Source organism: Vicugna pacos, chromosome 1, assembly GCF_048564905.1.
Source record: "Vicugna pacos chromosome 1, VicPac4, whole genome shotgun sequence".
Taxonomy (NCBI): domain Eukaryota; kingdom Metazoa; phylum Chordata; class Mammalia; order Artiodactyla; family Camelidae; genus Vicugna; species Vicugna pacos.
Window position 1 is genome coordinate 20,690,462 of NC_132987.1, and position 15,562 is coordinate 20,706,023.

The 15,562-nt window shown below is 34.2% G+C and overlaps 1 protein-coding gene across 4 annotated transcripts in view; it reads right to left on the minus strand.

The window, feature by feature from the left end:
• The window catches only part of TFDP2 (transcription factor Dp-2), a 150,164-nt gene that overhangs the window by 68,678 nt on the left and 65,924 nt on the right, over positions 1–15,562 (minus strand). For 2 of the 4 annotated variants that reach the window (XM_072958490.1, XM_072958484.1), the window contains exon 4: positions 13,761–13,823. The exons of the other annotated variants lie outside the window; for them this stretch is intronic. In XM_072958490.1, coding sequence (XP_072814591.1) covers positions 13,761–13,823 — 63 coding nt within the window. The remainder of the gene's footprint in view (positions 1–13,760; positions 13,824–15,562) is intronic. 4 annotated transcript variants of the gene reach the window in all.

Genomic DNA, 15,562 nt, shown 5'->3' on the forward strand with positions numbered 1-15,562 from the left:
TATTTTAAAGATTTTTTTCATAGGTACTAAGCAAATTATCCTCTAAAGAGATTGTATCCCTCCATGAATTCCCATACTCTCCTCTACCTCCCCAAAGTATTAACCAAAAAATCACTTTGCTAATGTGACTGGCAAACATGGACTTTCATCATTTAAATCTGCATTTTGATTCCTGGCTAATTAAATACACATTCATATTTTTATGAGCCATCTGCACTTCTTCTGTGAACTTCCCCTTCTGCAGCCCAGTTTTTTCCTGTAATGCCAATATTTAATTTATTTATTTGCATTACCTTTAGTTGACATAAGTTACTCTTTGGAAGCACAGCAAAAAACACAGCCCACACTCAAGGAAGGGTTGGAGGGTTTAAGCTCTACCTCCTTGAGTGGGGAGTAACTACATAAATCATTTGGAATTCTGTATGGAATACTTCTCTCTACTCCCCAACTTATTTATTCAGTCACTTATATACATTAGTACGTACCTGTGTATTTTTATTTTATACTTTAGGTTAAAATCCAACATTACATTATTTACTTTGTCTCTCAAACTGCTCCAGTTTTGGCCATTGGGATCTATTTCAGGTTGGCTTCTGTGTTGCTTTGGCATGCGCCACCTTTTTCTTCTTTCTCAACATTTCCTTACTTTCTGGTACTAGAAAGACACTCCAGGTTGATTTAGCTATTTCCTGCCCAAACCCAGATTAGCCAGTTTTCCAAGGAACCTTGGATCCTTTTATTGGAGAATAGTATTAGAAACCGAGATCCGACTGGTAGGTGACATTACTGGCTTTTTAAAACTCTAATAATATTTAGTTGAAATAGCATTACATCATTTTTATTTGCTTTGGAAAGAGCTGTCAACTTTGAAATACTTATTCTTCTCTTCCAGGAATACTGGATGATTTTCCTTTGTCGAGCTGTCTTTTATGCTTCTTAGTACCTAGTAAAACAATTGCTTTTTCTGTATATCACAGCAATGACAGTAATTTCAATATCACTGATATTTCCTCCAACTGCTAATGTAAATCTTCCAGATCTTCCAAAGTCTCCACAGCCCACAGGATTTCTACGAGCCTTCAGAGGAAGGATCCTTAGTCTTCTGCACAGTAGAATCAGCTGGGAACCTTTAAAATCTCATGTCCAAGTCACATCTCAAACCAATTCCGTCGGCATCTCAGGTGGGAAGCAGAGTTCTAAAGGTCTCAGGTGATGCCAATGTGTATCTAAGCTAGAGAAACACCACCAAGTCTTTTTACATGGCCTCATTAAAGGCTCATTGCCAGTTAAGTATTGCTGAGTAATGCTGCTTCCACTAGGCACAGACCATCTCCCTCTTCCTCTGCAGAAACACGGGGCATCCCTAAGATGCCAAAGCTTCAGGTTCTTCCTTTTTTGAAATAAGGAAGAAATTTTGCTTCCTACTAGTTTATCTTATAAAAGATACACATAAGCAGCACTGCTTGTAACTTAATGAGATGATTCCTGTTAAATTCTATTTAAAAGAAAACTGTTTTGTTGTTTTCATAAAAACATATACCACCCTATTCTCATAGGATTCACACATGACTTGAACAGGTCTGGCTATAAGACAAACCCTAGTAATGAGCACCATGCAATATTCAGGATCATTTCCCCTTTCTAAAGACCAAGAGTTTTCTTAAAGGTTCAATGTCTTTCTTCCTCTGAGGTACACTAAATACAATCACGGGACCATCCAAAACCCACATCCAGCTCAACTAACTGACTGACTCATCTTCTACAGACAAATGGCCTAACAGAAGAAGTGTGCCCATTTCCAGGTATAAATACTATTTACTTCAATCTCTGCCATTCTTCTATACAAGATGTCTGGCTTTAAATTAAAATTGTAAAACACACACAGAAGGAAAAAAAACTCATTGCAAAAGATAAAACAACCAATAGAAATAGACTCACATATGACCTGGAGGTTGGAAATATCAGACAGGGGCTTAAATTTAACTATTTCAACTTTCTCATTATTAGACTGGAAGAAAAAAATTTTCCTATATTTAATCTTTAATCATTTGAAAAGATAATTGAGAGTCTAAACCAGAACACTAATAATGTATTATAGGATTTATAACTATGTAAAAAAAAATATATGCTAATAAGCACAAAAAGAAGACAGGAAATGGAAACATAACATAGTATGTTATATAACATTCTTTGAAGGTAGATTGTGACAACATAAAGATGCACACGGTAAACCCTAGAGCAAACCACATTAACAAATCGAAGAATAAAAATCGTATGATCATCCCAATAGATGCAGAAAAAACTTTTGACAAAACTCAACATTCATTCACAATAAAAACTCTCATTAAAATGGTTATAGAGGGAACAGATCTCAACATAATTAAGGCCATATATAATAAATCCACAGCTAATAACATAGTCAATGGTGAAAAGCTAAAAGCATTTCCTCTAAGATCAGGAACAAGACACACTTGTTCTTGCCACTTCACTCTTGCCATTTCTATTTAACATAATATTAAGTCCTAGCCAGAGGAATCAGACAAAGAATAAAATAAAAGGAAGCCAAATTGGAAAGGAAGATGTAAAACCGTCACTGTCTGAAGATGCCATGACATACACAGAAAATACTGAAGTCTCTATCAAAAAACTATTTGAACTTACCAATGAATTTGGTAAAGTTACAGGATATGAAATTGATACACAAAAATCTGTTTCATTTCTAAACATCAATAATGAACTATCAGAAAGAGAAATTATGAAACAAACCCATTTATCATTGCATCAAAAAACAACAAAATATCTAGGAATAAACTTAACTAAGAATGTAAAAGACCTGTACTTGGAAAATTATACAACACTGATTAAAGAAATTGAAGATGACACAAACAGATGAAGAGATACACCACGTTCATAGACTGGAAAAATTAATATTGTTAAAATGACCAACTACCCAAGGCAATCTACAGATTAAATACAATCCCTCTCAAAATACCCATGGCATTTTTTGCAGAACTAGAACAAATAATCTAAAAGACCCCAAACAGCCAAAGCAATCTTGAAAAAGAAGAACAGAGCTGGTAGTATCAGACTATACAACAAAGCTACAGTAATCAAAACTATATGGTACTTCTTTTTTTTTTTAAAGTATGGTACTGACACAAAAACAGATACATAGATCAATGGAACAGAATAGAGAGTCCCAAAATAAACTCATGAACTTATGGTCAATTAATCCACAACAAAGAAGGCACAAATATATAATGGGGAAAAGATTTGACTCTTCAATAAGTGGTGCTGGGAAAACTGGACAGCTACATGTAAAAGAATGAAATTAGAACATTTTCTTATACTGTACACAAAAATAAACTCAAAATGGATTAAAGACCTAAATGTAGGACCTAAAACCATAAAACTCCTAAAAGAAAATATAGGCAGAACACTTCTGACATGAATCATAGCAGTATTTTTTCGGATCTGTCTCCTAAGGCAAAGGAAACAAAAGCAAAAATAAACAAATGGGCCCTAATAAAACTCAGAAGCTTTTGCACAGCAAAGGAAACCATCAAAAAAAACGAAAAGACAATCCACTGAACAGGAGAAAATATTTGTAAGTGATATGACTGATAAGGGGTTAAAACTCAAAAATATATAAACAACTCATACAACTCGATATCAAAAAAAAAATCAAAAATGTGCAGAAAACCTGAAAAGACATTTGTCCAAAGAAGACACACAGATGGACAACAGGCACATGAAAAGATGCTCAGAATCACTAACCACTAGAGAAATACACTCAAAACCACAATGAGATATCACCTCATACCTGCCAGAATGGCTACAATCAGAAAGACCATAAATGACAAATGCTGATGAGGACATGGAGAAGAGGAACCCTCACTCACTGCTGGTGGTGGGGATGTAAATTGGTGCAGCCACGATAGAAAACAGTATGGAGGTTTCACAACAGTAAAAATGGAATTACCATATGATCCAGTAATTCCACTCCCGGGTATATATCCAAAGAAAACGAAAACAGCAATTCTAAAAGATACATGCACCCCAATGTTCATAGCAGTATTATTTATAATAGGCAAGATAATGGAAGCAGTCTAAGTGTCCATCAATAGATGAATGGATAAAGAAGATGTCAAACACACACACACACACACACACACACACACACACACACACACACACACACACAGTGGAATGCTACTTAGCCATTAAAAAAGGAAATTTTGCCATTTACAACAACATGGATAGACCTGGAGGGTATCATGCTTAGTGAAATAAGTCAGACAGAGAAAAGCAAATCTTTGTATTGCTTATATGTAGAACCTAAAAAACAAACATATGAATATAACAAAATAAAACCTTAAAAATAAGTATAACAAATAAGCAAATATAGAATGTAAATAAAATAGAATCAGAAAAAAATATTCAATTTATTCAAAATAAGTCAAGAAAAAGAAAGAATCAGAACAGGAAACAGATGGGACATAGAGAAGAAAATTAGCACTATAGCATATTTAAATCCAACCATATCAATAATTACCTTAAATACAAATTATCTAGAGATTCGATTAAAATCTAGAGATTCCTAGAACAAGGAATGTTACCAGGGATAAAGACAGGTATTATATAATGATAAAAGAAAATACCACAAACAAATGAACAAAATAACACATAACAGTCCTAAATGTAGATGTACCCAATGACAGAGTTCCAAAATATATGCAGGAAAAATTGATAGAACTTAAAGGAGAAATAGAGAAATCAACATCATAATTGGAGACCAACATTCCTCTCTTAGTAATCAACAGAACAAGCAGACAGAAAGGACATAGAAAATCTGAACACCACCAGCAATCAACTTGACATCACTGATATTTATAGAACACTCCCTTCAGCATCAGCAAAATCCATGTTCTTTTCAGTGCGCTTGAAACATTTACTAAGATGGAGCACACAATAAATCTTGCAGCAAACTTCAAAACTGTGGGACAATTTAAATAATCCCTAAAGGATATTCTTTGATCACGATATTATTGAATTAGAAATCAATAACAGAACAATCTCTGGAAAATCCCCAAATATTTAGAAACTAAACAACACACTTTCAAAATCATTGACAGATACAAACTACCAGAGCTCTGCCAAGGAAAAGCAGACAACCAAAATAGCCCTATACCTATCACAGAAATTGAATTTACAGTTTAAAACCTCTTGAAAAAGAAAACTCCAGGCCTACATGGCTTCAATAGCAATTTCTACCAAATATTTATAGTAAAACTAATCTAACACTATACAAACTCTTTCAGAAAACAGAATAGTAGAAAACGCTTATCAACTCATTTGATAAGGCCAGCATAACCCGATATCAAAACTAGACAAAGAAATTATGTATAAGAAAATTTCAAACCAATATCCTTCATGAAAATAGTTGCAAAAAAACTTAACAAACCTTAAAAAGGAATGAAATTCTGACACATGCCATGACATGGATGAACCCTGAAAACATGCTAAGTGCAGTATGCCAGATATGAAAAAAAAACAAATAATGAATGTTTGCACTTATATAAGGTACCTAGATAGTCAAATTCAGAGACAGCGGTTACCACTGGCTAGAGGAAGGGGAATAGGGAATTATTGTTCAATTATTTACAGAGTTTCATTTGGAGGTGATGAAAAAGTTCTGCAGATGGATAATGGTGATAGTTGCACAACAATAATGACTACTTAAAGCCACCAAATTATCCACTGGAGAAAATGGTTAAAACAGTAAGTTTTATGTTATGTATATTTTACCACCATAAAAAAAATTCTTAACAAAATATTAGCAAACTGAATCTAACAACAGATTAAAAAAAGAGTAATATATGATGAGCAAATGGAATCTATCAAAGAATGCTGGTTGGCACAGATAATTCAAATGAATTTACAAAAAAGCTATCAAAAGTAATAAATTTTAATAAACTAATGAGTTTAGCAAGCTTTGCCCAAAATATACAACATACAAAAAATACCAAATAATAGTAAACTTTACTGCACATAGATTATGCTTCAATGAATCTGACTTTAAAAACCAACAGAAAATCAAATAAATAATAGTGGTGCTAATGGACCTCCTTATCTTGTTCCTCTTTTAAATGAGAATGTCTGTTTCTAATGGAAATGTATTAAATACAGTACTGGCTAATAATGACTTTTAAAAATACACATTTATAAGTATTTTTAAGTTCTATTTTATAAGATTTTTTTTAAGTGACCAAATTTTTTTAAATGTAGGCTGAAAAGTATTTCAGACAAAAATATGGTTCCTCTTTAATCTACCTATGTAAATATATTATTGGTAATTTCTTAATATTAAATCAACCATCCTTACATTTCCTCAGGCAAATTCTACTTGGTTCATGGTATACAGTTCTCTTGATATAATGTTAATTTTATTAGTTAGCACTTAGGTTTTTTTGCTTCTACAGTTGTGTGATTGTTTTATAACCTTCTGTACCATTCAATTTTAGTTATGAGTTAAATCAGTTTTGTTCCATGTACTGGGAAGCCTTTGGTTTTATACTTTTCATGTTTTATTGCCTGAATTATCTATTCACAGAAACAAGAAAAAGTTTGCCCATAAACTGTCAAGAATAGAGTTTGTTTTTTTTTTTAAGAGATTTTTTTTAGACAACATTTTCTATTTCTACTGACTTTATAAACTTTTTACTCTTTAAAAATCAATTTTGGTAATTTTTATTTTCCTCCAAATAATTTTTACCAGTATTTTCAAATTTTTCAACATAACTGTTACATGGTAATCTGATAAAATTTAAACATTTCTATATTTAAAAAATCCTCTAATATTTCTAATATTTCTCTACTGTTCCTAATATTCCAGCATTTTGCTCAATGACTTCCTAGAGTTTATTATGGACAATCTACCTGGATTTTTCCATTTTAATACTTCTCTATCTTCTGATTTTGTTCAATTTTGGTTTTATTTTTATTATATGCCTCCTTTTGCTAACCATTGGCTAACTTTGGGAGGTGAATATCTTGTTTGTTTTATTTCATTTCAAAATAATAAATGCATATATACAACTTAGGCTATATCCCATATATATGTGTATGTCTGTATTTATATAAAATTGTAATTTATTATTTTTGATGGTCATTAAGGTTCAGGTTTCTGCCTTGATTTAACAACTATTTGGGGAAAGAAATGATAAGTGGGCTTCTTTAATTAATTCCAAATTTTATTGCACTGTGGCCAGATACAACGGTCTATCAAATTTCGACTTTATGGACTATACTGAGATTTTCCTGTTTTCTAGCATGGTTACCTTCTATAAACGTTCCATGAATGTTTGAGAAGAAGGGGTATTCTTTGTAAGGTACCCAGTGTCAGAGTTGAAGTAATGGGAGGGTGGTGTTCACTTAGCAGGGTGGCAGAGACAAGAAGTTGGTTATACACAGATTAATCACATAAGTAGACATATAAAGGGTAATGGAAACAAGTTTATACTATATAGCACAGGGAACTTTATTCAATATATTATAGTAACTTATGGTTAAAAAGAATATGAAAACAAATATATGTATATTCCTGTAAGACTGAAGTATTGTGCTGTACACCAAAAACTGATGCAACACTGTAAACTGACTATAACTCAACAAAAATATATTAAAAAAAAAAAAAAGGTAATGGGATCAAGAAGGACTTCTTGTAGAAAACTGTTTAGCTTTATAAGGAACTATCAAACTGTCTCCCAAAGTACCAGCACCATTTTGCATTCCCACTAACAATGAATGAGAGTCCCTGTTGCTCTGCACCCTTGCCAACAATCTGGTACTGTCAGTTTTTTGGATTTTAGCCATTCTAAAAGGTGTTCAGCACCATTTCACTATCGCTGTTTCACAACTGTTTAAATTTGCAATCCCTTAACTACAAAAGATATCGAGTATCTTTTCATAGGCTTGTATGCCTTCTGTATACATACTTTGGTGAGGTGTTTGTTTGCATCTTTTGCCCACTTTTTAATTAGGTAGTTTGTTTTCCTGTTGTTGAGTTCTTTTAATATTCTGGATACAAATCTAACTAATAAAGAATTTACCCTTACCCAAAGAGGTGTGGTTTTTGCCCTTAGCTCCTGGGGGAGGGTAATCTCTAAACTCTTGGAAAGTCTTGTCTGATAAAAGTGTCTTTAACTGAGGGCATTAAGCCAGCCACAGAGTAACAATGTAATTTAGGGTGGGCTTTGAGTCACATCAACAATGGACATTTGGGCCATGTGGTATCAGTTTGACCTCCTGAGGGACTAGAAATTTAAAATGGCCACATGAGCAGCTGCTCAGGTTTACATGATCAAACCTCAGTAAGGACTCTGGACACCAAAGCTCACGTGAGCTTCTCTGGTTGGAAATACTCCAAGTGAGCTGTCAAACATCAACACCAGGAAAGTAACGCTGTCCAGGACTCCATGGGGAGGACAACTGGAAACTCCACGTATAGTATACTTTTCTGGACTCTGCGCCATGTATCTTTTTACTTGATTGATTTTAATCTGTAATACGTCATAACTGTGAGTATAGCAACTTTCAGTGAATTTCAATGAGTCCTTCTAGAGAATTAGCAAACCTAAAAGGTGGTTTTGTTGAACCTTTAATTTGCAACTGGTGTCAGAAGTAAAGGCAGACTTCTGTGCACCACTCCCAAGCTTAGCAATTGTCTAACTACGCGAAGTCCTTTATCAGATGTTTTGCTGTTGTATCTAAAAATCATTGCCACACCCAAGATCACCTAGATTTTCTCCTATCTTTCTTCTAGAAGTTTTATCTTTTTATGTTTACATTTAGGTCTATGATCCATTTTGAGATACTTTTTGTGAAGGGTGTAAGGTTTACGTCTAGGTTTATTTTTCTGCCCGTGGACTTCAATTATTCCAGTCTCATTTCTTGTAAAGACCCTCCTTTCTCCATTGAATTGCCTTTCCTCCTTTGTCAAAGATCAGTTGACTCATACGTTTATATAAATAGGTCTGTTTCTGGGCTCTCTATTTGTTCCACTGATCTATTTCTATTCTTTTCCTAATACTATATACTGTCTTGATACCGTAGCTTTACAGTAAGCCTCAAAACCAGGTAGCATGAATCTTGGATTTTTTTTTTTTTGACCCAACCCAAGTCTGTAAGTTTTAAATGTATGTGTTAATGTACTCACTTTCATTCTAATTACTGATGCTGCGGTCTCACATTCTGCCACTCTATTATTCTCGGTGCTCTTTAATATTATCTCCTTTATTTTCTGTCCTTTGCTAATCGCACTGTAGACATTTTCTTTTTCCTAACAACACCATAAATAGTGTTCCATTGAGCTCAAAGATGCTGTTGTTGATCTCACCTTTGATTACTGCTTCTCTTCTATCTATAGTCTCCTTTATTCAGGAATACTACTTACCTACCTACTGGGTATCCTCTGTACCTATCACTTTCATCTTTTTGACTCTTTTCAACAGCTGTATTTTGGAAGACCTTCTCCAGCTTCTCTTCCACATCATTTACTTGATTTTCACCACTATCTTTTGACACCTTCGTTGTGGATTTGAATAGTGCAGTGAATTTCACTATCTTTATGAATTTTGAGGAGTCTTGAGGAAAATTTTAAATGCAGAAAAGCACAAAGAATGATTCAAGATCCTTTGCAATCATCCTTATTTCTTCTAGTTCAGGGCCCTGCATTCAGTCTATCGGGACTCAAATATGAGACCTACCTCTGCCTAAGTGTATAATCTCAGGGGAAGTAATTTAACCTATTTACTTCAACTTTTTTAGGAATAATCATTTAATTATTTAATTAGCTAATTCATGAAGGGTTTTGACACAGTATCTGGCACTCAATAAATATTTAGCTATATTACTATAATCTTCATTGATATCTCAGCTGGCTCCCTTCTATGTCAGTCTGTTATCTTTCACATACTATTTCAGATTGACTGAACAATTTTCAGAAGAAAGCATATGCCATCTAATACTATCTTATTTCCCTTCTCAATTTTTTCCAAGTATGATTTTCTTCTGTCTTAAATATAAAACTTCCTTCTTTTATTCTGCAGAATTTCTTTACAAAACCCATGATGCCTTTTAAAAAATTACTTGAAAGTTGAGAAAACTTTCTGGGTTTGGTGTTTGCTAAGAAAAAGGTTAAGCAAATTCTACTTAGGCTCTCCCTTTACTATTCATCTGGGTATTATTTGACTTTTAACTCTTTTCTTAAGTTGGAAAAAAGACTGGTTCACATAACTCTTACCCAAGCTTGTGGTGTTAGGCAGTCTGGTGATAATTTAATCCTGATTACTTCGAGAGAGAATATAGTTCTTCCCTGGTCAAAAGTAGGGCCTAACCAAGAGCGCTTAAGGTGGTGACTGGTACAAAGGAGTTCATTAAGCTGTTGTTTATATGCTTTATAAATATTTGACAGTTTCAAAATAAAAGGCTTTAGTTGTGTGTTTATTTGAAGTAGGGCCTGAAAAAAATGCATGCAACCCCAAGGATCTTTCTCTCTCTGCCCCTTCCCACTTCACATCTGGAAATGCACCATAACCAGTCCAGCTCTGCCCGCCTTTACAGAACTGTGGTCACCAAGGGAAGTGGAGAGGTAACGATAAAAGAGATGGGAGGGAGAAGAAGAGCCCTGGATGCTGCAGATAGCAGCTGCAACACCGCAGGAGGCAGTTGCCACGCTTCTGGTTGGCAAAGACCCCACTTCCTTAAACTGTAGGGAAGCAGTAGAGATGGGTAGAAAACAACCTTTTTCCTGTCTGTCCCTGCCCTTCTGTCTCAGGGATCTGACTTTACTTTCACTGATAGAAAATCCTCCTTATGCCTGGCATATTTTAATCTTTATTTCTAGTTCTGATTCTATTTGTAACTCTGCTTCTCTGTGTATTTTCACCTATTTGATCATGGGATCACAGAGGAGATTAAGCTGGGGCCCAATAGCTGGCTGCGGGCTAAACCCAAGCTTCCTTCCCGCAGTTGAAATCTTGAGGCTAAAAGGTCCTACAATGATCTGGCACATGTTCAACTGAGGGACAGCAGATAGGTGGAAGAAACAGCTTCTTATCTACTCTTGCCTCCCTTAACTCTCAACCACACTACAAATGTACACAAACAGAAATATGCTTATTGATAGTAGTGAGCATATAGAAATAAAGCACAATAAAAAGAGAAGTGTTAATTTCTCTCAAGGAAGCTCTAATCCAGATTAAAATGTCAAGAAACTGCCAACCAACGTTAAGATTTAAACTTAAACACTGCAGCAACCAACTAGAAGCATTCAAGTCCCTCCAAAATAAAATGTACATGACAAAACTTATAAACTGGTGAGATAATATGCCAGTTACCAGAAACACTCTCAAAATAAACTGAAAAATAAGTTAACACACAAATACTATAATCAATTAGCATATCAAGGTGGATTGCTATTACCTAGAGGTAGAGTTCTCTATATTCCTTCTAGTCTTGTCAATAGTGTTCCATGTTACTCAAAAATTTCCTGAGAAACATATGAAAGTGGAGCAATGTGTTAAGAAGACTGATCCCTGATCTCACAGTCATGATCTGAATTGTCTCTACCACTTGAGAAAGTTAGTTAACTGCTCAAAGCCTCCATTTTCTCATCTCTAAAATGGGCGCAACACTTCTTTTTACAAGGAGGTTGTGAGAATTATAGGAAATAATGAACACAAAGAGTTGGGCACAGTTCTTGGCAAAAGACACTCAAAACACAACAGACCTTTTACATTAAGTAAACTGACCTCTTGTTTCAGTGTTAATCCCTTGAAAATGCTGAATGTAAACAAAGTGACAACTAAAGTCAAAGAGTACTTCAGAAAAGGAATAAAAATAAACAAAAGAAAACAAAAAAACAAACGAAAACATTAAAAGTAAATTATAGATCAATATCCCTCAAAAATTCCAAACAAAATTTTAGGAAATTGAACCCAATATATAAAAAGGACAATATATCATACCTAAGTGGGATTTATCCCAGGAATGCAATATCCATTGGTTTAATATTGGTTCTGATATTGGTTTAATATCAGAAAATCAATCAATGTAATTCACCATGTATCAAAAGAATAAAAAAGGAAAACTACATTATCATCAGATAAGGTATTTGACAAAACTCAACAACCATACATGATAATAACTTTCAGCAGACAAGGAACAGAAGGGAATTTCCTCAGGGTGCTAAAAGGCAACTACACAAACTTATAGCTAAAAGTCACACTAAATGGTTAAAAAAAAAAAAAAGAATGCTTTTCCCCTAAGATCAGGAACAAGAAAATGATATCCACTTTCACTATTTCAACAGCGAACAGGGGTTTTAGTCAGTGCAATTAGTCAAGAAGAAGGAAAAAAGGCATTACAAAAATAAAGAAGTAAGTTTTAGAAACAAAATGTTGGTCTACGTGGAAAATCCTATGGAATCTATAAAAATTAACTTACTAATAAACTAGTAAGTTTGTTAGCAAGGTCACAGGCAACAAAGTCAATATAAAAATATCGACTATATATCTATATTCTAGCAACTAAAAAAATCAGAGTTTGCAACAAAAACATATAATTTATAGTAACATCAAATATGAATATGAAACACTTTGGGATACATTTAATAAAATATGTGCAAGGCCTGTATGATGAAAACTATTACATTTTTCCGAGACAAACTATAAAAGATTTCAATTAATGGGCAGATAAACCATGCTCATAAATCAGAAGATTTAATACTGTTAAGATGTCAAAGCTTCCCAAGTTCATCTGTACCTTCAGTGTAATCCCAGTCAAACTCTCGGCAGGCAGTTTTGTAGATATTTATAAGCTGATTCTAAAATTTATATAAAAACACAAGACTTGGTAAAGCCAAAACAACTCTGAAAAAGAACAAAGTTGGAGGACTTACACTACTTGATTTCAAGACCTAACATACAGCTACAGCAGAGTTTCTCAGTCTTGGCACTGTTGACTTTTTGGACTGGCTAATTCTTTGTGATGGAGAAACTGTCCTGCATATTGTAGGATGCTTAGCAGCATCCCATCCTCTATCAGAGGCAAATCCTCCACACCCCAAGTTGTGACAATCAACAACACCTCCAGAAGCTGCCAAATATCCTACAGAGGGCAAAACTGCCCTTCATTGGGAACCACTGAGCTGCACTAAGCAGTGTGTTACTGTCATGAGGATAGACATTTGGATCAATGGAACAAAACAGGACCTGGAAACAGACCCTCAATTTGATATCTGGCAAAGGTACAAAATAATTCTATGGGAAAGGATAATCTTTTCAATAAATGATGCTGTAATGATTGGTTATTCATATGTAAGAAAGATATACCTCACCCCTCACCTCACTCCATACATAAAAATTTAACTCAAAACTTACCCAAGACTTAAATTTAAGAGGAAAAACTGTTAAACTCTTAAAAAAAAAAAAAAAGAAAAAGCCTTAGTGATCTTGGCTCAGGCAAAGATTTGTTAAATAGGACATAATGAAGAACAAACTTTTAAAAATTAACAAGTTGTACCTTCAAATAGAAAACATGTTTGCTCTTCAAAACTTAATGTTAAGAAAATTAAAGACAAGCTATAGGCTTGGAGAAATACTTGCAAAATAAATATCTGATAATGGGCTTGTACACAGAGTAAGAATAATAAGATAAACAACCCAATTAAAAAATAGGCAAAAAATTTAAACTGTTACCTTTCAAAGAAGATGTGCTGATGGCAAGTAAGCACATGAAAAGATGCACAACATCATTACTCACTGGGGAAATACAAACCAAAACCACACTGAGATGTCATATGAACCCACTTCAACAGCTAAAATAAAAAAAAGACTGACTCTGTCAAGCACTGGCAAGTATATAAGGCAACTAGAACTCACATATTGCCGATGGCATGACTGAATTGTATAGACACTTTGGGAAACATGTTTGGTGATTTCTTATAAAGTTAAACATATATTTACTATTGACCCAGCAATTCCACTCCTAATGAAAGCTTACAACAACACATAAGTTTGTATTTGAATGTTAATCACAGTAGTTTTACTCATAATAAGTCTACAACTGGGAACAACACAAATGTTCATCAACTCATGGATGGATAAACAAACTGCGGTACAATCCATAAAATGGAACACTAGTTGGTAATAAAAAAGGAACTGATACATACAACAACATGAATAAATCTCAAAAGCATTATCCTAAGTATAAGAATCTAGACACAAATGATATTAACAAAATATACAAAAGTATTCCATATGGCTAAAAATAATTCTGATTTTCAATAGGCTTTCTTTGTTGTTGTTGTTGCTGTTATATAAATCATTGGCACTGACTACCTTTTGTTATTTAATTTATGATTTAAATCAACTACAAACTTTTCTACCATAGGGATTACTGTGTATCTCTGCATAGCACTTCACAATACTAACATCTCACTTCATTGATTTGTTTATCAATCCACAGGTTCCATAATTCTCATTTAATAAAACAACTAGAATGTACTATACATATTGCAATGGAGTCAGGATACCTGGATTCAAATCCCAGTTGACTACCTGGGTGACCTGTGGTAAGTCATTTAATCCATATGAAACTCACTTTCCTTATTCATTAAACTGAAAAGCTCTGGGGTCAAGAGGGGGAAGACAGTACTGGGGACACTGGGGTGGTACAACCAGCAATCCCAATGCATGGGAGGCCAGTAAGAAAGAAACCTCCTGAGAAGCAATGGGCCAAAAGTTACACTTGAACTTGACTTTTCAGAAGAACCACAAACTGAGAAAGTGGAGTCTTGAGAGCTGTCTTTTAAGTCACCACAAGGCAGACAACCAATCAGAGAAACATCCATTTTTGATTGTTCAGTGTAGCTTCCTTCCATCATTGGGGACAGGATTCAACAAGCACTACATATATGGAAAATTAGCTATTTTAGACTGATACAGAGTAGGTTAGTTTTGCTCTAGGGATGTGTTGCTGCCATAGTGATGCATCTCGGTAAAAGAAATCACAGGATCAGATATTTCGTATATGTGCTCCATTGAGAATCTATAATGGTGGAATTAAGAATGCCTATAAATCAAAAGTCAAAGTCCCAAGGAATTACAATACAGCAGGCTGAGAAACTTCATTAGGGATTTGCTGTGTACCTACCATGTGCCAAAAATATGTGCAAGGTCACATGTTTTACCATTTAATCTTTACAACTGCCCTTATCAGTTATCAGGTAGCTGTTTTAGAGATGAGATTATTATTCCTGTTTCAGAGATGAGAAAACTGACATTTTGAAACACAATTTAGTAATCTGCTCATTAGTATGTGACATTAGTGCGACAAGGCTAAGATTCAAACTCAGAGCTTTGGATTCCATACCTTTACCACTACTTAAAACCTACTACCACTATAAAAAAGCCTACCTTCCAATTATTCCAACTAGGAGAGTAGGCTTAATAATTTTTATTTTTCTTCTGAAAATGTAGACAGGAGGCAGATATTATCT